This window comes from Bos indicus, chromosome 12 (genome assembly GCF_029378745.1).
Source record: "Bos indicus isolate NIAB-ARS_2022 breed Sahiwal x Tharparkar chromosome 12, NIAB-ARS_B.indTharparkar_mat_pri_1.0, whole genome shotgun sequence".
NCBI lineage: Eukaryota > Metazoa > Chordata > Mammalia > Artiodactyla > Bovidae > Bos > Bos indicus.
In genome coordinates this window covers 45914414-45936431 of record NC_091771.1, presented here as the reverse complement: position 1 = coordinate 45936431, position 22018 = coordinate 45914414, and the positions used below count along the sequence as shown (strand labels likewise).

Below are 22018 nucleotides of genomic sequence, written 5' to 3'. Positions count from 1 at the left end.
CAGCTTTCTTTATAGTCCAAATCTCACATGCATACATGACTACTGAAAAAAACCATAACCTTGACTAGATGGTCTTTGTTGGCAAAGTAATATCTCTGCTTCTTAATATGCTATCTAGGTTGGTCATAGCGTTTCTTCCAAGGAGTAAGCATCTTTTAATTTCATGACTGCAGTCACCATGTGCAGTGACTTTGGAGCCCCCAGAAATAAAGTCTGTCACTGTTTCCACTGTTTCCCCATCTATTTGCCCTGAAGTGATGGGACTGGATGCCTTGATCTTTGTTTTCTGAATGTTGAGCTTTAAGCCAACTTTTTCACTCTCCTCTTTCACTTTTGTCAAGAGGCTCTTTAGTTCTCCTCCCTTTCTGCCAAAAGGGTGGTGTCACCTGCATATCTGAGGTTATTGATATTTCTCCCAGCAATCTTGATTCCAGCAATGTTTGATTCCCAGCAATTGTGCTTCAGCCAAGCTTTTCTCATGATGTACTCTTCATAGAAGTTAAAGAGGCAGGGTGACAATGTACAGCCTTGATGTACTCCTTTCCCTATTTGGAACCAGTCTGTTTTTCCATGTCCAGTTCTAAAGGTTGCTTCCTGACCTGCATACAGATTTCTCAAGAAGGAGGTCAGGTGTTCCCATCTCTTTCAGAATTTTCCACAGTTTATTGTGATCCACATAGTCAAAGTCTTTGGAATGGTCAATAAAGCAGAAATAGATGTTTTTCTGGAACTCTCTTGCTTTTTTGATGATGCAATGGATGTTGGCAATTTGATATCTGGTTCCTCTGCCATTTCTAAAACCAACTTGAACATCTGGAAGTTCAAGGTTCACGTGGTGTTGTAGCTTGGCTTGGAGAATTTTGAGCATTACTTTGCTGTCGTGTGAGATGAGTGCAATTGTGCAGTAGTTTGAACATTCTTTGGCATTGCTCTTCTTAGGCATTGGAATGAAAACTGACCTTTTCTAGTCCTGAAACCACTGCTGAGTTTTCCAAATTTGCTGGCATATTGAGTGCAGCACTTTCACAGCATCATCTTTTAGGATTTGAAATAGCTCAACTGGAATTCCATCACCTCCACTAGCTTTGTTCATAGTGATGCTTCCTAAGGCCCACTTGACTTTGCATTCCAGGATGTCTGGCTCTAGGTGAGTGATCATACCATCATGATTATCTGGGTCATGAAGATCTTTTTTGTATAGTTCTGTGTATGGATGTGAGAGTTGGACTACAAAGAGAGCTGAGTGCCGAAGAATTGATGCTTTTGAACTGTAGTGTTGGAGAAGACTCTTGAGAGTCCCTTGGACTTCAAGGAGATCCAATCAGTCCATCCTAAAGGAGATCAGTCTTGGGTGTTCATTGGAAGGTCTGATGTTGAAGCTGAAGCTCCAGTACTTTGGCCACCTCATGCAAAGAGCTGACTCGTCTGAAAAGACCCTGATGCTGGGGAAAGATTGAGGGCAGGAGGAGAAGGGGACAACAGAGGATGAGATGGTTGGATGCATCACAAACTCAATGGACATGGGTTTGGGTAGACTCTGGCAGTTGGTGATGGACAGGGAGGCTTCACGTGCTGTGGTTCATGGGGTCACAAAGAGTCGGACATGACTGAGTGACTGAATTGAATTGAACTCTGTGTATTCTTGCCACCTCTTCTTAATATCTTCTGCTTCTGTTAGGTCTCTATCATTTCTGTCCTTTATTGAGCCCATCTTTGCATGAAATGTTCCCTTGGTATCTCTAATTTTCCTGAAGAGATCTCTAGTTTCCCATTCTATTTTTTTCCTCTGTTTCTTTGCATTGATCACTGAGGAAGGCCTTCTTATCCCTCCTTGCTATTCTTTGGAACTCTGCATTTAAATGGTTTTATCTTTCCTTTTCTCCTTTGCTTTTTGCTTCTCTTCTTTTCACAGCTATTTTTAAGACCTCCTCAAACAGCCATTTTGCTTTTTTGCATTTCTTTTTCTTGAACCTCCATCCATAGTTCTTCAAGCACTCTGTCTATCAGATCTAATCCCTTGAATCTATTTCTTACTTACACTGTACAATCGTAAGGGATTTGATTTAGGTCATACCTGAATGCTTTAGTGGTTTCCCCTACTTTCTTCCATTTAAGTCTGAATTTGGCAATAAGGAGTTCATGATCTGAACCACAGTCAGCTCCCAGTCTTGTGTTTACTGTCTGTATAGAGCCTCTCCATCTTTGGCTGCAAAGAATATAATCAATCTGATTTTGGTATTGACCATCTGGTGATGTCTATGTGTAGAATCTTCTCTTGTGTTGTTGGAAGTGGGTGTTTGCTATGACCAGTGCGTTTTCTTGGCAAAAGTCTATTAGCCTTTGCCCTGCTTCATTCTGTACTCCAAGGCCAAATTTGCCTGTTACTCCAGGTGTTTCTTGACTTCTTACTTTAGCATTCCAGTCCCCTATGATGAAAAGGACATCTTTTTTGGATGTTAGTTCTAGAAGTTCTTGTAGGTCTTCATAGAACCATTCAACTTCAGCATTACTGGGAGGGGCATAGACTTGAATTACCGTGATATTGGACGATTTGCCTTGGAAACAAACAGAGATCATTCTGCATTTTGGACTCTTTAGTTGACTATGATGGCTACTCCATTTCTTCTAAGGGATTCTTTCCCACAATAGTAGATATAATGGTCATCTGAGTTAAATTCACTCTTTCTAGTCCATTTTAGTTCACCAATTCCTAAAATGTCGATGTTCAGTCTTGCCATCTCCTGTTTGACCACTTCCAATTTGCCTTGATTTATGGACCTAACATTCCAGGTTCCTATGCAATATTGCTCTTTACAGCTTCAGACTTTACTGCCATCTCTAGTCATATCCACAACTGGGTTTTGTTTTTGCTTTGGCTCCGTCTCTTCATTCTTTCTGGAGTTATTTCTCCACTGGTCTCCAGTAGCATATTGGGCACCTACCAAACTGGGGAGTTCGTCTTTCAGTGTTCTATCTTTTTGCCTTTCATCCTGTTCATGGGGTTCTCAAGACAAGAATACTGAAGTAGTTTGCCATTCCCTTCTCCAGTGGACCGTGTTTTGTCAGAACTCTCCACCATGACTTGTTCATCTTGGGTTGCCCTACACAGCATGGCTCATAGTTTCATTGAGTTAGACAAGGCTGTGAACCATGTGATGAGATTGGTTCAGTTCAGTTCAGTTCATTTCAGTCACTCAGTCATGTCCGATTCTTTGCAACCCCATGAATCGCAGCACGCCAGGCCTCCCTGTCCATCACCAACTCCCAGAGTTCACAAAGACTCACGTCCATCGAGTCAGTGATGCCATCCAGCCATCTCATCCTCTGTCATCCCCTTCTCCTCCTGCCCCCAATCCCTCCCAGCATCAGAGTCTTTTCCAAAGAGTCAACTCTTCACTTGAGGTGGCCAAAGTACTGGAGTTTCAGCTTTAGCATCAGTCCTTCCAAAGAAATGCCAGGACTGATCTCCTTCAGAATGGACTGGTTGGTTCTCCTTGCAGTCCAAGGGACTCTCAAGAGACTTCTCCAACACCACAGTTCAAAAGCATGAATTCTTCGGCGCTCAGCCTTCTTCACAGTCCAACTCTCACATCCAAACATGACCACAGGAAAAACCATAGCCTTGACTAGACAGACCTTTGTTGGCAAAGTAATGTCTCTGCTTCAGAATATGCTATCTAGGTTGGTCACAACTTTCCTTCCAAGGAGTAAGCGTCTTTTAATTTCATGGCTGCAGTCACCATCTGTAGTGATTTTGGAGCCCAGAAAAATAAAGTCTGACACTGTTTCCACTGTTTCCCCATCTATTTCCCATGAAGTGATGGGACCGGATGCCATGATCTTCTTTTTCTGAATGTTGAACTTTAAGCCAACTTTCTCACTCTCCACTTTCACTTTCATCAAGAGGCTTTTTAGTTCCTCTTCACTTTCTGCCATAAGGGTGGTGTCATCTGCATATTTGAGGTTATTGATATTTCTCCCGGCAATCTTGATTCCAGCTTGTGTTTCTTCCAGTCCAGTGTTTCTCATGATGTACTCTGCATATAAGTTAAATAAGCAGGGTGACAATATACAGCCTTGACTTACTCCTTTTCGTATTTGGAACCAATCTGTTGTTCCATGTCCAGTTCTAACTGTTGCTTCCTGACCTGCATACAAATTTCTCAAGAGGCAGATCAGGTGGTCTGGTATTCCCATCTCTGTTCAGAATTTTCCACAGTTTATTGTGATCCACACAGTCAAAGGCTTTGGCATAGTCAATAAAGCAGAAATAGATGTTTTTCTGAGACTCTCTTGCTTTTTCCATGATCCAGTGGATGTTGGCATTTTGATCTCTGTTCCTCTGCCTTTTCTAAAACCAGCTTGAACATCTGGAAGTTCACGGTTCACATATTGCTGAAGCCTGGCTTGGAGAATTTTGAGCATTACTTTACTAGCGTGTGAGATGAGTGCAATTGTGCAGTAGTTTGAGCATTCTTTGGCATTGCCTTTCTTTGGGATTGGAATGAAAACTGACCTTTTCCAGTCTGTGGCCACTGCTGAGTTTTCCAAATTTGCTGGCATATTGAGTGCAGCACTTTCACAGTATCATCTTTCAGGATTTGAAATAGCTCAACTGGAATTCCATCACCTCAACTAGCTTTGTTTGTAGTGATGCTTTCTAAGGCCCACTTGACTTCATGTTCCAGGATGTCTGGCTCCAGGTCAGTGATCACACCATCATGATTATCTGGGTCGTGAAGATCTTTTTCTACAGTTCTTCTGTGTATTCTTGCCATCTCTTCTTAATATCTTATGCTTCTGTTAGGTCCATACCATTTCTGTCCTTTATTGAGTCCATCTTTGCATGAAATATTCCTTTGGTATCTCTGATTTTCTTGAAGAGATCCCTAGTCTTTCCCATTCTGTTGTTTTCCTCTATTTCTTTGCATTGATCGCTGAAGAAGGCTTTCTTATCTCTCCTTGCTATTCTTTGGAACTCTGCATTCAGATCCTTATGTGTTTCCTTTTCTCCTTTGCTTTTCGCTTCTCTTCTTTTCACAGCTATTTATAAGGCCTCCCCAGACAGCCATTTTGCTTTTTTGCATTTCTTTTCTATGGGGATGGTCTTGATCCCTGTCTCCTGTAGAGTGTCACGAACCTCTGTCCATAGTTCATAAGGCACTCTGTCTATCAAATCTAGTCCCTTAAATCTATTTCTCATTTCCATTGTATAATCATAAGGGATTTGATTTAGGTCATATCTGAATGTCTAGTGGTTTTCCCTACTTTCTTCAATTTAAGTCTGAATTTGGCAATAAGGAGTTCATGATCTGAACCACAGTCAGCTCCCGGTCTTGTTTTTGCTGACTGTATAGAGCTTCTCCATCTTTGGCTGCAAAGAATATAATTAATCTGATTTCAGTGTTGACCATCTGGTGATGTCCATGTATAGAGTCTTCTCTTGTGTTGTTGGAAGAGGGTGTTTGTTATGACCAGTGCATTTTCTTGGCAAAACTGTATTAGTCTTTGCCCTGCTTCATTCCTTATTCCAAGGCCAAATTTGCCTACCACTCCAGGTGTTTCTTGACTTCCTGCTTTTGCATTCCAGTCCCCTATAATTAAAAGGACATCTTTTTTGTGTGTTAGTTCTAAAAGGTCTTGTAGGTCTTCATAGAACTGTTAGTTTCCTGTAATGTGGTTTCCAGTCTGTCTGCCCTCTATGGAGAAGGAAAGAGGCTTATGGAAGCTTCCTGATGGGAGAGACTAACTGAGGGGGAAACTGGGTCTTCTTCTAATGGGCGGGGCCATGCTCAGTAAATCTTTAATCCAATTTTTTGTTGGTGGATGAAGCTGTGTTCTCTCCCTGCTATTTACCTGGGCTCAAACTATGGTAGAGGTAATGAAGATAATGGTGACCTCTCAAAAGATCCCATGCATGTACTGATACACTCGGTGCCTCCAACCCTGGAGCAGGCCACCACAGACCCACGCCTCCCCTGGCGACTCCTGGACACACCCAGGCAAGTCTGGGTCAGTCTCTTGTGGCGTCACTGCTCCTTTCTTCTGGGTCCTGGTACACACAAGGTTCTGTTTATACCCTTCAATAGTCTATTTCCCAGTCCTGTATAAGTTCTGGCAGTTCTATGATAGTGTTAATGGCTACCTCCTCCAAGAGGGCTTATGCCATACCCAATGGCAGTCCACTGCTGATCTGTACCTCCACAGGAGACACGCAAACACAGTTCTGTCTCAGTCTCTGTGGTGTCTCTGGTCCAGATCTTTAGTTTTAATAATATTGAACGATTCAATTATAATTACTGAAGAATGTATTTGATTCCAGTTTTGTTTTTTTTTTTTAGTTATGGAATTAAAGTTTTTAATTGTATATTTGTTTGTAGACTCAAGAATATATTTGAACAAATCATTGATATATATAACCCTTCCAGGTTAATTGAGAAAGAAACACTAAGATACAAAACATTTCTCCTATATGAAGCTCTTGAAATATCCTATTGTCAATCCAAACAGAATAAACTAAAATGAGATAATTGGGAAGGTGCCCATAAAGTCAGCCTGAATATATTATCACAACTATATATGAGATAATATTTGTTTTAAAAAGATTCTATGGCACTGTAAACTCAGTCTCATTAGAGACTGCATTTAAAAGGCTTATAAAGTTACTCATTAATGTTATCTTGTTGTATCTCCACAGCTTTTTCATTAAAGAAAATTCAGCAGAAAGCATTTTCTCCTGATAGCAGGAACCAATTTGCAATAAATGTTCTGGAAACCACTAGGGAAGCCATTACTGAGGTCTAATAAAAACAGACAAGCGTAACTTGTTCTATATTTTTGTTTCAATCACACACAGATGAGACCCCGCTTTCCACACCAACTGCGAGAGACAGCCTTGACAAACTTTCTCTAACTGGGCATGGACAACCACTACCTCCAGGATTCCCATCTCCTTTTCTGTTTCCTGATGGATTGTCTTCCATAGAGACCCTTCTGACTAACATACAGGTAGGACTTTTTCACATTCTGGGAGAAAGGAACATGGAGGATTCAGCTGTCAATTTTTCCCAAAGTCATACTATCCCAGCTTAATCCATTCTTGAGACTGACAAAACCATGATAATGAATTTTTCTAGCAATTTGATATTTTAAACTTAATACACAAATTCAATTGGTTAGAAATACCCAAATGTGTATACTACATCTTAATAAAAACTTAGATGAAAGGACCTGGGCCTTTTAAAAACCATTCTGCTTAAATGTTCTCTTTATTGCCAATTAATAGTAGGAATCTAGCTGTTTAAGTTTGTCTGATGTATTAAAAGACAGTACACCAGTTCTAATAAATGTTTAGCTGTTTTTAAACTGCTGGCCTTTCAGTGAGGAAATGATATGTTTAGTCATTTAAATATGTCTAAATGAAAAAGAATCCAAAAAATCCCTTCTTTCATAAATTAGTTTATTTCAGTTAATAGGATTTCTTCAAAGAATAGACTTCAAAAAGTCATACAAAACTTTCCACAGATTTCCTATGTAGTCTTTAGGATGTATATTTTATGTACAGTACATTATGAATAAAAAATACCATTAACAATAACATAGAACATGGAGCCAAAATAATAAGTGTTTGGGATAAAAGAAAACATAATTTTTTGCCCACACATGAAGTGGTCATGTGGACCCCAGATGGAGCTTTTTGCCATCTACTTCTCCACACTTAAAATAGCTGGTAGTAATATGCTTACAGATACTCTGGTGGTATTTTTTTTTTTTAATCTTTGTTCTAGCATTCAATCCTTACTGGTATTTTTCTGTACACATTTCATACCATATTAAACTTTCTCCCAGTAGAAATGTAATTAATTTTATTTACCTCTCTAAGGACATAACAGAAGGCCTTTAATGTAACATATCTTCTCATCTGTTAATATGGCATTTTTAATACTAATGTAATTAGAATCTTCAGAACTGTATTCAACTTTAAGGTTTTATATCTCAGTAATTGAAATAAATCATCAATCTAACCTAAATGTAATCATAGCCAAATAACTGATTATATTTAAAAATAAACATGTAACTTTTTTTCTAAATTCAGCCCACATTATTGTTTTCTGAGTTAAAGTTCTTAATGCATTTCTCTTTTGTTAAATTAAATGCTTTCAAAAATATCCCTCAACATTTCTGAATTTACACTTTGAGAAGTAAGGGAACAATTAAGTTTCTTTTGTATGTTCTGTGTGTGTGTGTACATATATATATTTATAAAATTCTATATGAAGCAAATATAAAGCTAAACATTTACTTAAAATTCTCCATCTAGGTGTCTGTATATTCACTAACTAAAGCCTCTTTAATGGGGAAAATAATAATTTAATTTCAATTTCAGCAAAGAAAACATTTCTGTGTAAACATTCACTAGTGCAAACCGGTTTGCTCATCTGAAGAGTAGATTTACACAGGGACCCTTGCGTTCTATGTGAAAACCACATCACTAAGTCAAATTCTGTGTTTGAGAATGTTTATCCACCCACCCATAGACAGTAATACACAGACTAGAAATGTTATCTGCTTGTGTGCTTGCATGCTAAATCGGTTCAGTCGGGTCGGACTCTATGTAACCCTATGGACTATAGGACTCCAGGCTTCTCTGTCCATGGGATTCTCCAAGCAAGTATACTGGAGTGGGTTACCATGCCTTCCTCAAGACCTTCTGAACCCACAGATTTAACCCACATCTCTTATGTCTCCTGCATTGGTGGGCAGGCTCTTTACCACTAGCACAACATGAGAAGCCCAGAAATGTTATCTACATCACCTCAAATTATAAGTATTTCTTTAAAGAAAGAAAAGAAGAAAAGGGAAAATTTCAGTTTTAAATTGTTCAAATTTTAGATAAATTATTTTTTACTGAATAGATCTCTGGAAATAATATATTCTCTAGCTTTCCAAACAGCCTTAAGATGATATATTAGGAAGCATTGATGATAGGAGTCAAGTCAAAGTAAATTATTTCTTCTAGTCCTAAATCATAGGATTCTGGGTCTGACAAAGTTAGAACACTCACAGTAAAAATGCTCCATTTAGGGACCTCCCTCTATGTCCAGTGGTTAAGACCTTGCCTTCCAATGAAGGGCGTGCAGGTTTGATCCATGGTCAGGTAGCTAAGATCCCTCATGACTCACAGACAAAAAACCAGAACATAAACAGCCAAAGCAATATTGGAACAAATTTAGCAAAGACTTTAAAAATGGTCCACATCAAAAAAGGAAATAATATTTCATTTAAAATAAATTAAGCTGTTCACTTCAGTTTCACATATAGATGTATACAGATGAGATATTATATATGTATATATATGAATGTGATACCTGTATACAAGTATATGTGCATGCACATATATGTTTGAAAGGTAAAATAAGTATTGAAAATCTTACTAAGTGCAATATACAGTAAAACAAACGACAATACATACATACATTCATACATACTTATATACATGTTCACATACACACACACAAGCCAGACATACATGCTAGATTTATGTTCAGTTATAGTTTCACATTATTTTGCAAAAGGTCATAGTTGCTAGCTCTTTTATTATTATTACATATATTGAGTTATAGTAATATCCTAGGAATGGTATAGAATATTTAAACAGTCATGACTCTGACTCATGGGGCATACAGTATAAATGTGTTTGCTGTCCAAATTCTAATTTGGGTAATTACATTCTGTCTACCTCAATTTCCTTTGTAAGTTCAATTATGTATAATGGGGTTCTCTGCTTTCTGTCTCAAATGGCAATACTCTTTTGGTGTGGTAAATTTAAAGCTCTGTATTTCCTTTGAAGATACTTTATCACAATGACAATGAAAAATAATTGAGTTGAAAGTATTTGCATTTTTATATCATACAATATCATGTTTAAAATTAAAGGTTTATTGTGCATGTTTTCTATTTTAGAATATTGTGTTATATTTAAATTTAATGCACATAAACTCTATTTTTCTTAGAATTAATGACCAAAACTACTCAAAATAATATTTAAGGAGTTATTGTTCTAATATTCAATCCTTTGATTTCATGATATTGTGTAATTTGATAATTTTAAAATTAAGAATTTTTAATAGCTACTGTAGATGTCCCTTCCATGACACATTATCAAAATTGAATTTTCTTAAATGGTATTTCTTTGTGTTTTAAAAGAGGGCCTGTAGAAAAATACTATATGCTAGTATTTTAAAATATATATACTATATATAGTGTAGAAAATACGTTTTATATATAGTACAGAAAAATATATGTAGTATAGAAATATATGTGTATACTGTATATCTTTAGGTACCAGATTTTTGCTAGTTCCTAGAACTATACTATTCTTTCTTAAAGTTTGACTATTTTTATAAATTAGAAGTCATAAAGAATAAGGATATCTTCAGTAAAGAACAGCAATTTTACTTTAGTGACATTTAAATTCATTCTAGATTTTCCTTTTTAGAATTAAAAAAATTATATGGAATTTTATTTTATTTTTCTATGTGGACAGTCTTTCATTATGGTTTCCTTAATCAAACGTGTTCATGGACAACAACCTATGAGATTTTAGGTGTGGAAAGTAGAATTTTAGTATCAATTTACTGGATGTGACACCTTCAATCATTGATTATCATTTGAACAAACTGAAGGGAGAATTTTACCCACTATTCTCAATCTGAGCTTTCAAGCTGTTAATCATAACTGGGATACATTTGCACATAAGACTAGGAATAAATATGTTGCACTGTTTATTACCCTATTTACAAAAAATTATTTTAAAGGATAGTTAAATAAATAAAAAGTAGAAAAGAAAAATAAGGTAGAGAATATAAAATTTAGTGAGGAGTGATATTAACCCTAAGGATATATGCCATAAGGGGAGTAAGATAGCTGTTTGGTTCATTCTGATTTGTCTATGTGGAAGTATTAAACAAACAAGGAAAATCTAAAAGGGATGTTAAAACCACAATGAATAGCAGGCTGAGATTGGTTCACTATGGTCTGACAAATAAACATATTCTGACTGTGGTATTTAAGAAGCATTCTTTACTTCTATATTTAATGGAAGACAATGAAAAATAATTTGACCAAAATATTCTGATTATACATATTCCAGTCTTTACATTTCAAAGTCATGATCAGTAATATATCTTATACATTTCAAAAAAATGAATCATTTTTATTTGCATTATTAATATGTATTTTAATTATAAAATATGTACTAGTAATTAGTTATATAGTTACTAATCTTCTCTAACTGATAAAAGAATTAGAAACTTTTCAAAATGATAAACGATAAAATAAGACATTGACTTCAAAATATGGGTAGACTAGCATCAGATACATTGGTTTTTATATTATGTCTTTTTATCTTTAATCATAGTATGTTATATCTTCTCCTGTGTGTCCCATTACCAATTTTGTGAAGAGAGATCATGGAAAAAACAGTAAACCACAGCCAATATTTTAAACTCAGTTTACTGTAATGAAGAGAGTGGCATTAATCTCTTAAAAATCTGGACTCTGTATCATATTTACTAATTTATATCATATACAACAACAATACAAATATTAATAGTAAAACTAATTTTATTGAGGACTTCCCTGGTGACTCAGTGGTAAAGAATTCCCTTACTAATACAGGAGATGCAGGTTCCATCCCTGGGTCAGGAAGATACCATGGAGAAGGAAACGGCAACCCACTCCAGTAAGCTTGCTGGAAAATCCCATGGACAGAGGAGCCTGGTGGGTTACAGTCCTTTGGATCCCGAAAAAAGTAGGGCATGACTTAGCAACTAAACAACAATATTTGCTGAATAATCTTAATATGTCCTTGTGCAGGAAATATACTCCTTTGAGTCTCCTCTACTCTAACACTACTTAAATTCTGATACTTCTAATTCACCAGTGTCAGAGTTTTTCCCATTACAAGCAATTCTGCGAGCTAAGCTGGGGGCCCTGCATTTTATCCTAGTTCAGGCATGATCTGCTTAGAGATAGCATCAGATCTCATAGATTAAGAATTCAGCCTCACAAACCTGCTTCCTGCCCCCGCTTTCATTGCCAGTTGTAAGTCCTGGTTGTAACCTGTGCTTGTGACCAACCAGCTACAGACTGGAGATTCCCACCATGCCTGCCAATTAATTTGTTAAAGCAGCTCATTGAACTTAGGAAAACGTGTTACTTATGTACCCGGTTTATTATAAAAGATTATAAATCAAGGTAAAGAAGGAGCGGGTGAATTGTCCAATACAATTCAGAAACAGATGGGAGAAATGTGTAGGGCAATGTATTTCGAAAGAGGCATAGAGCTTCCATTCCCTCACACGTCACCCACCCTGTACCTCTATACACTGACCAATTAAAAAGTTCTCTGAATCTCATCCATCCTTTAGGGACTTGCCAAAAGTCAACTTATTAACAGAAACTCATATGTAGTTGCAAGGAGTTTATTATGAATAACAGAAGACCCATTTCACCTCTGTTGTTCTTATCATTTAGGAAGTTCCATTCCCTGTAAGCATCTCTAGATACCAGTATCCAGTATAGGATACCTAGAAGTGCTTTTGATGGAGAATTCATCGTTAATCAACTTTGAAGTACAGTAACCGTAACAGTAAACCAAGTATAGTATCTTTTGTCACAAGAGTGGCAAAAATGCTTTAGTTGATACTGTTCTGTCATATTTTTTAAAGTTCCTAACTTCAAGGCACACTATTCTTTTTCGGAATGAAACACCAAACAAAGAAAAAAAGAAAAACCAAAAACCTCAGGGCAGTCCTGACCTAGGTTTAGTCAGCTTACTCGTTTGGAACCTTAGACAAGTCACCTCCTCCTTCTGGACCTTGGTTTTCTCATCTTTGAAAGGTTTAAGCTAGACTAGATAATGGCTAAAAATCTCCTCCAACTGGGTTTGTTGTTGTTGTTTCGTTGCTCAATAGTGTCCGACTCTTGTGCTACCCGATGGACAACAGTCTGCCAGTCCCCTCTTTCCATGGGATTTTCTAAGCAGGAATACTAGAGTCTATGTGATCCCATGGACTACAACCTGCCAGGCTCCTTGTCCATGGGATTTCCCAGGCAAAAATACTGGGTTGCCATTTCCTTATTTACTCTCATTAGAAATAGCAAACTACTGAACACAAATTTGTACAAAATACAAATATGTACCAAGTAAGCTTTTCTTCCTCAAGGATCTAACTAATAAATTAAGAAATGCTTCTGTCATATCAATATCACTGTAAGTCTCCTATACAGGCAGATTCTTATACTTCCTAGGCAAGAGAAATAGTTGACATATTGCTAGATTAATGTGCCCTTTATATATGTAGTTTATAAACTCATTCCCTGAAAAATGATAGAAATTTGTTTACAAGTCATAGTACTTTAGAAAGCAAAAATACTTCTGTATTATGACAAGCATTATGTCTGCATATAGAAAAGAAATCTGAAGTCAAACAACCACTATCTTTAATAACTGCTGTGTCATAGACTAAATTTAAAATGCATTTTTTTTTTTAAGAATCGTTACTATCCAGCTTCAACATCATGAGAACTGACCTCCCCTTGGGAACAAATTTTATGTTTTAAACCTTGTTTCCTTTACATTAAATCACATTGCCATCGTAGAATTTTGCTTGATATCGCATGACCACATGAGACCTAGCATTTAGTGTGACCTTTTGCATATGATCTACCTGGAAAATTTACAGAAGTTACACAAATCCGATAGTACTGTTATCACTGATGGTTAAAATGGTGTCCCAGTGATTTGTAGATGTTGTGAACACTACTTGCTTTTGTTTTTCCCAGTCCCCTGCTGCATTGAAATTTAATTGGTTTTCCGTATTTTTTCAGAAGAGCTGTCACAGACAATAACATATTTTTTGCATATGTATCAGTTTGGCTCTAGTGAAGATTTTTGTTCACACTGGACTCCTACTGATGTGCACTGATTTAAAGTCTAAAAATGAAACTTAATTTTATACAGCTTATAAGTAGTCCCTAGAGGGTATTGGATCCTAAAGCTAATATTTTTCAGACATAATCAGCAGGAATAAGTAATGTACTACCATTAGCGACATTAACAGCAATGTAACAGAAGGAAACAATAAACATAAATGTTCTTAGCAACTTTATATTTACAACAAATATTAATATAAAATTATACAAATTAGAACTGCAGCTTAACACTATTCAACACGTTTATTCATAATGATTGTTTCATATTTAAAGAACACCAAAATATTGTGTTTTGTCAGCCAAGGACAATAATAGTTTAATAGTAATTTATTTTAAACAGCTACTGATAATACAACCAATCAACACATTAAGTGGTGCCAACATTGGCATCTTGCTAAATAATCTCTAGACATTGCACAGAGAGTACATCTTTCAAAGATAAGTCAACAAGAGCAATCAGAGCAGAAAATTAGAATTTGGTATCTTAGAATTAAAATACAGCTAAACTAAAGTTTTAATTGGGGTGATCTAAAAGGGCACTTGATGTAATGATCTCTTTCATTTGTTACTAATTGTTTGTTCCTGATGAAGAAGAAACATATACAGGAATGTTGCCGAATTAAGATGGCAGTTTCCTTAGCAGCTATGTTTTATTGTTAAAAACAAAAGAGTAGAGAGAAGTGAACTGCCATCCAGCTTGTTTCCTATCACAAAAATTAATCCAGAAAATTCAGGATCAGTTATACCAAATATTAAATATTAATAGCTTATATGTGCTTGAAAAGAGACTTAAAAAGACTTGTGACAATTGGGCTGAACTGAAGGTACATTCCTATTGCGTTAGCAAGTCAAGCTGGAATTGAAATGTATGAATTAAACTTCTTATGTCGTATCCTATAAAGGGTTAAAGGGGTCTCAAATAAATCTACAACTGGCATTAACTACCACTTCATTTCTAATTTCATTTGAAAAATTCAGCTGCTGATGTTCACAATCCAAAGCATCTTTTCCAAAAGGGCATTTTGAATTGCTGAGTTGAGAAGTATTGAAATCTTAGCTCCAATTTTTACTAATAACTTTAGTAATAATTTTCTAATGCATCTTAGCAGAGAACACATGCGGAACGCTTTGCATAGGTTTTACATATTCTCATAATCTCATTTTTGAAAATTTCAGAACACTACTCATATATTAATACAGCATATAGTCAAATTATATACGGAGAAGGCAAAGGCACCCTGCTCCAGTACTCTTGCCTGGAAAATCCCATGGACGGAGGAGCCTGGTAGGCTACAGTCCATGGGGTCGCTAAGAGTCGGACACAACTGAGCGACTTCACTTTCACTCTTCACTTTCATGCATTGGAGAAGGAAATGGCAACCCACTCTAGTGTTCTTGCCTTAAGAATCCCAGGGACGGGGAAGCCTGGTTGGGCTGCTGTCTATGGAGTCACACAGAGTCGGACCCAACTGAAGCGACTTAGCAGCAGCAGTAGCAGCAAATTATATATATATTATTTTATAATCAGTTATATAAATAGATATAATTTGCTTTTGCCATATACTATTATTATATATTGGAGAAGGCCATGGCACCCCACTCCAGTACTCTTGCCTGGAAAATCCCATGGGCAGAGGAGCCTGGTGGGCTACAGTCCATGGGGTCTCGAAGAGTCGGACACGACTGAGCAACTTCACTTTCACTTTTCACTTTCATGCATTGGAGAAGGAAATGGCAACCCACTCCAGTGTTCTTGCCTGGAGAATCCCAGGGACAGGGGGAGCCTGGTGAGCTGCCGTCTATGGGGTTGCACAGAGTCAGACATGACTGAAGTGACTCAGCAGCAGCAGTATTATATATACCCTAAAATGTATCCTCTGTTTAGAGCCATTTTGATAGATTTTTAAAAAATAATGCATTACTAAGCCATGAAGCTTTGGATCCTAATAGAAGTTTTGAATCCTTCTATTCAATAAATTTTTGAAATCTACTCTACAGCAGGCACTCTCTGAGTTTTAGTACCCATAGTACCCCATGAGAGAAAATGTCTCTGCCTCAGAGGACTTACATTTCAGTGAAGAAGATGCAAAATATGCCACTAAACAAATAAACAGATGACAATATTACATAATAAACGACATGAAGAATTTTAAGGAGGGAATAAAAAGTTTGAGTTTGGAGGGCTAGTCCAGACAAGATGTGAAGAGGACGGTTTTCCCCAGTGATGACTGAACAAAGGTGAAATGAATGTAGGAGTGAGCCATGCAAAACTTGGGAGGAAAAGTATTCAGGAGGGAAACAGAGAGCCAAGTGCCTGGTGCAGAAACAAATTGGTGCCTTAAGAAATAAATGGCCACTCACGTTGTATATAATCTCAGTAGGGAGTGGCAGAGAATGAGCCCTGAGAGACAGGTGAGTATTGCTAACATCACAAGGGGTTACATAAACTATGTCAGATAATTACACATGGAACAAATCAGTCTAATTTTCTTCACAATATTTAATTTTAAGATACACTTATGTGTTGCCCTCATGTAGTATTAAACCTAGATATTCTAATTAGAAGCAATTGAACCTGCATGCCAAAAATATTTGTCTTCCTAAATAGTTTAATTAAACATAGAAAAATTTTGCTTTACTTTGACTATTTATCTTAGTAAATACAAAGTGACTGCACAACAGGAATGAAGATATTTGATAAGTGGGCTGTTCTCTTTTAAAATATGTTAAAGTAATGAATGAAATGTACTTCATCCAAAATATTATAATTCTGAATACCTTCTTTGTACAGGGGCTCTTGAAAGTTGCCATAGACAATGCCAGAGCTCAAGAAAAACAGGTTCAACTTGAAAAAACAGAACTGAAGATGGATTTTTTAAGGGAAAGAGAACTAAGGGAGACACTTGAGAAGCAGTTGGCAATGGAACAAAAGAATAGAGGTATTTTTAAACTTCCAAATAAGTTTAATACTTAGCATCAAATATTCAGCATAACAATATTTTGTGATTTACTATGAAACTGTAACTTTTTTGTTTTTACTTGTAGCTATAGCTTAGTGCAGGATTTGAATCCTGAGCTTAACCTTTAAAGGACATGGTTTCTCGTCTCTTCGTACCATATATATAATGAAATATATCCATTATATCATTAATCACATAATTTTTACTGCTTATAGATTTAACCAATTCATAGTTTTAAAATAAGGAGTTCTGATAAGATGACAGCCATGAAGAAGAATCCTATATTCATTCATAATTGCCCTTTGAAAAGCTTGAGTTAAAGTCATAAAACTAAAATAGAAAAATACTGATTATTCAAGCGAAGCAGATTTAGTGAGATATTTATCAACTGAAATGGAAGACTGATGAATATCTGAACAAATGACCAAAGTTGAGTGTTTGTATAATTTTCTTTCTGAATGCCTCATTTTCATCCAACAAGGTCAAATACACATCAGAGTAGAAACTGATGTGAATTTTCATTGGGTAAAAATAATGTTATTATCAGTCTATGAACTGCTGCTTTTTACACACTTTACAGTGCATGTTTTGATAATTTTGAAGGTCATTCATATTTGTCTGCTTATTTTATGTATGACATCCAAGAGTATTTTCTTTACAAACAACTTCCCCTCTGCTTCAACTCTAAAGTTCTCTTCAATATTTAAAAGGGGAAGCTCCTTTTCTCTCATTTAATAAATATCCACTATAAATAATCCACACTTTCTTCTGATATATGTGACGTGGTCATTTTAAAATAATTCTTTCTTTCAAAACTTGCAGAACTAATAGGTTTTTTATTAGTTACTATGAAGCAATAGTTAGTCAGTTCCCAGGATGAGGCTTTCAGGCAGCTGGCACGCTGGGTGTAGAGCACTGTTCTAAGTAATGTGACTTCACATAGATTTAGCTACTAGAGTAAGCAAAACAAGGTAAATGTTGATGGTGGGATATGTTCTGAGTAATGAATATGGTCAAACGGTTCATTCTTTGGAACCATCTTCCATGAGATAGCCATGTCGCAATTTTGTTCTTACTTGGAGAAGTCTTTTTCAAACAAAACTTAAAAGCAAAACCCTGAATTCTTAAGGTAACCTTTTGGTTACTTGAGAGATGTTCAGAATTGTGTTGTTTTATAACTGTTGGAAAATTTACATTGTTTTATTCCTTTAACTGCTAAACGTATAGGACAAAGTGTTTCACAGACAACATCATGAACCTACCATTTAATTAATTATGAACAACAAGTTAAAGTTAATGACTATCAATAATGATCTATATGAATGTGTCTATGGAAGCCGTGTGTTATCCTGAAGAGGGAAACATGGCAACCCCATTTGCTTCAATCATGTAGGAGGAAAACAAACAGTCAATGGCAAGGTACTGGGTATTGAGCTTCTAGTGCCATGCGAATAAACAATCCAAATAAGTAATTCAGCAATTACTGTTTCTTTTCAAAGAGACAACGTAAGCAATCATCTTTAGAAAGGAAAAGAGTAGGCAAGTAACTTTGTTAAGATTTTCACAGTATTAAATAAAGGAAATTAGCATTTATTTGAAACCAGTTTTGTTTTTTCTTATACGATTTGACTCTATGTAAAAACAATTTTCTGTAAATATATGTTACCAGCAACAATAAACTATAAGATAATGGTCTGCCATTTGAATAATATTGATTATAAAAATAGGATTTGTGGAAACTGGAAATTCAAAGTAACACTCTTACATGAACCATTATTACCTTTTTTGATGTCTTGACTGAATACTATGCTAGGTAAAAAATGTTGCTTGTTAATCTGTAGTAAGTAATTATATAATAAATTTGGAATGGTTACTTCTTATGACTAATTCTGCCAGAAGGATTTTCTCATACTGATTCTGTCACACTCATATACACAATGTTTATCAACCATCCAAAAAAAAATTATTTCAAAGAAAACACTTTTATGCTTTCCATATGCTGATTGGTTACTTTATATATAGTGTAAAAGTTAAAACAATGATCAATTATTATATGTATGAAAGTACAGTTAACATACATTTATGGAGAAAATTTGTTATTATTTATTGATTACATATTATGTACAAATACTTAAATTGGTCAGTAGGAAAAACATTCATCATAATTAACTTTTTGTATCATAGGTTACTTTTTTAAGTAGCAATGAAGTTTTATACTCATCAAACTCCTACAGTCTAAAAGTGTAACTTTCCTGAAATATATAATACTGCAAATACATCTGCTATGAAATTATTAATATCTCTAAGCAAATTGCAATCATTTCATCAAAAAAGTCTGTTTATATATATATATATATTAACAATAATAATAATTAGTTCCACATATGCAATAGTATTTATTACAAGAAAGAATTATTAAAAATTTTGCTGGTATAACATTTTTGTAAAGATAGGGGGAATGCTCCATTTACTACTCAAAATTAATGTTTCATAAAGAGAGACTAATCTTAAAGGTTTATACTATTCAGATTACTTTGCATTTGTCTGATTCAAGGGCAGAGACTAAACTACAAAATTTATTTAATCAGACTTCTTTTATCAGTGAGTTTAAATATTTATTAAAATTAGTTTCCCATTAAAACTGTCTCCACATATGATAATTAAAAGCATTCTTGTAGTAGTTCAAGGCTAAACAGAAATTGGCCTCCTTGGACATTTTACTGAGATTTATTTTAGGTAAAAGTGGGTTATTGTTGTTTTTTTGTTTTTGTTTTGTTTAAACTTCCTCTGCACAGATAGGTGCAGTCCAGCAGGGGAAAAAATAATATTATTTTAAAAATAGAGACCGTTTGTGGAGATGTGAACATTGCAAAAATTCTGAAAAATAATAATGTATATATACTCTTTTCTAGCCATAGTTCAAAAGAGGCTAAAGAAGGAGAAGAAGGCAAAGAGAAAATTGCAGGAAGCACTTGAATTTGAGACAAAACGGCGTGAGCAAGCCGAACAAACACTAAAACAGGCAGCTTCAACAGATAGTCTCAGGGTCTTAAATGGTAAGAGGATGTGTCTTTATGCATGGCTAACTAACTTTCATTGTGAATACTCAAAACACAATTTACATGTGTTTGTGGGTTTGTATTTCTATGGCTGGTGATTCATTAAGCTCTTTTTGAAAGCATGGTGGAGAGAAAAGCCACATGTGTTGGGGGAAATGTTTTATTTCATGGGTGCTTCCACAGTTTCGTTACTTCAGTATCTGAGATGATATTGCTTTTCTATTTAACCAATTCTGTCTGTACTGAAACATAATAAAATATTAATATGAGAAGTTCTCAACCCCCCCATCTCATTTTCTGAACAATTTTGCATTATTTATCCATTCAAATCTTCTGATAATTCTCATGGTTATAGTCTTTGTTCAACCTTTGAAAGATGACAAAGATTTATGTAATTTTAATTCAGCACCAAAGTAACAGGTTGCTTTTTTTTAAAGGACAATGGGAATCAAATGAAATGTGTGTCACTCTTACCTCTCTGTTTTTAGACTCTCTGACCCCAGAGATAGAAGCTGACCGCAGTGGCGGCAGAACAGATGCCGAAAGGACAATACAAGGTGGGAATTTGCAAAAGGCTATAAATCTAGATCTTGCTCTATGAGTTTTTCCTCTGCTTTAGCCTGCTATTCAAGCATGTAGCCTACCATCTGGGCCACATCAAAACAAGTTCAAACAAGGTCAAGTTCATCTTGCTTGTTTATATGAGTGAATTCATTTTGTGCTGATAGATTTTCTTTAAATTAACAGGTCATTTCTGTTTATACAATGCAATTAAAAAGGAATAATTAATTTTAAACAATGTATGATTTAATCTGGAACACAGTAAATGTGTTTTATTGAATGTCTAAAGCCCAATCTAACAGATGAAAGTTTTATAAATTCTATATCAATAAAATCATGAGTTAATTAGGGAGTTCTTAAAATTTGAAATTATCTTCTTTTTGTTTTAGTGATAACTAATGCAAGGTACATGTAAAATAAACCAGGTGAAAGCTAACAATAAATAAGATTATTTGATCCTATGTGGACTTTCCAAGTGGACTGTGTGCCATTATATACATTTTAATAACACAAATCTGCTGAGCAAAATCATATAGAGAATACTAGAGAGAGTTTTATTAAAAACTCAGAAAAGCAAAATATGTGTATTGCAAAGACCATGCTGTTAGGAGAGAGCAAAATCTGAAGGTAGCATTTATAGCCTCACATCTATTCTAGACAATAAACTCAATCTAACAACATGAATACTAAACAGTAAAAAGGGCGTTAAATGAAAATGATTCTTCAAAGGGAAGCCTAAAATGATTAACTGCTATAATCCTCCCGATTGCTTTTATTTTGCATTTTAAGTTCATTCATTTTGGGGATATTGTTTGACATTAATCGTGTTACTCAGTCAGTTCCAAAAGTATCATTCTTAGTTTACTATAAAGGAAATATAATTGTGTGAAGTATTATATATGCAATAAATAAAAATCAGAAACCATAGACATTTCTGGAGAATGTTTTTTGTGTATTAATTCATTTTACCATGATAATTATTTTTTAAATCCTAAGGCTTGAACCATATGTTATTATGAGACATCTTGTAGAGAAGATTTCATTTTTTAGAGCATTATAGGTTTCAGCAAAATTACATATATGTGTGACTATAATATTATGAAACTCAAATGATCTATGTTGCTTTGTAAAGAATTGCATGCATATGTTAACAAATTACTAATAACAAAGCCAGTCCTCTTTATCAGGGACAGTATGTCCATTGTGAACTATCAGAACTGTGGTCTGTGTATTTGCGGACTCCTCAGGTACTAACTTAGTTAATGTCCAAAGTGCTGGACATAAAAAAGCATAAATAAGCAGGAGGCATAAATAAGCCTCCTGGTAAATGTGATATATAAATTATATGATATCCACAAAATTCTCAAGGTGATTAGAATTCAAGCAAGAAAAATTATGGACACTATATTCTTTCATATACATGGGAAGTTTAAGAAGGCA

The 22018-nt window shown here is 35.4% G+C and overlaps 1 protein-coding gene across 2 annotated transcripts in view; it reads left to right on the top strand.

Moving 5' to 3' along the window:
• DACH1 (dachshund family transcription factor 1) overlaps nucleotides 1-22018 on the top strand; it is a 477973-nt gene that overhangs the window by 418057 nt on the left and 37898 nt on the right. For both annotated transcript variants that reach the window (XM_019971815.2, XM_070800335.1), the window contains 4 exons: nucleotides 6857-7008; nucleotides 16790-16937; nucleotides 19871-20014; nucleotides 20506-20574. In XM_019971815.2, coding sequence (XP_019827374.2) covers nucleotides 6857-7008; nucleotides 16790-16937; nucleotides 19871-20014; nucleotides 20506-20574 — 513 coding nt within the window. The remainder of the gene's footprint in view (nucleotides 1-6856; nucleotides 7009-16789; nucleotides 16938-19870; nucleotides 20015-20505; nucleotides 20575-22018) is intronic.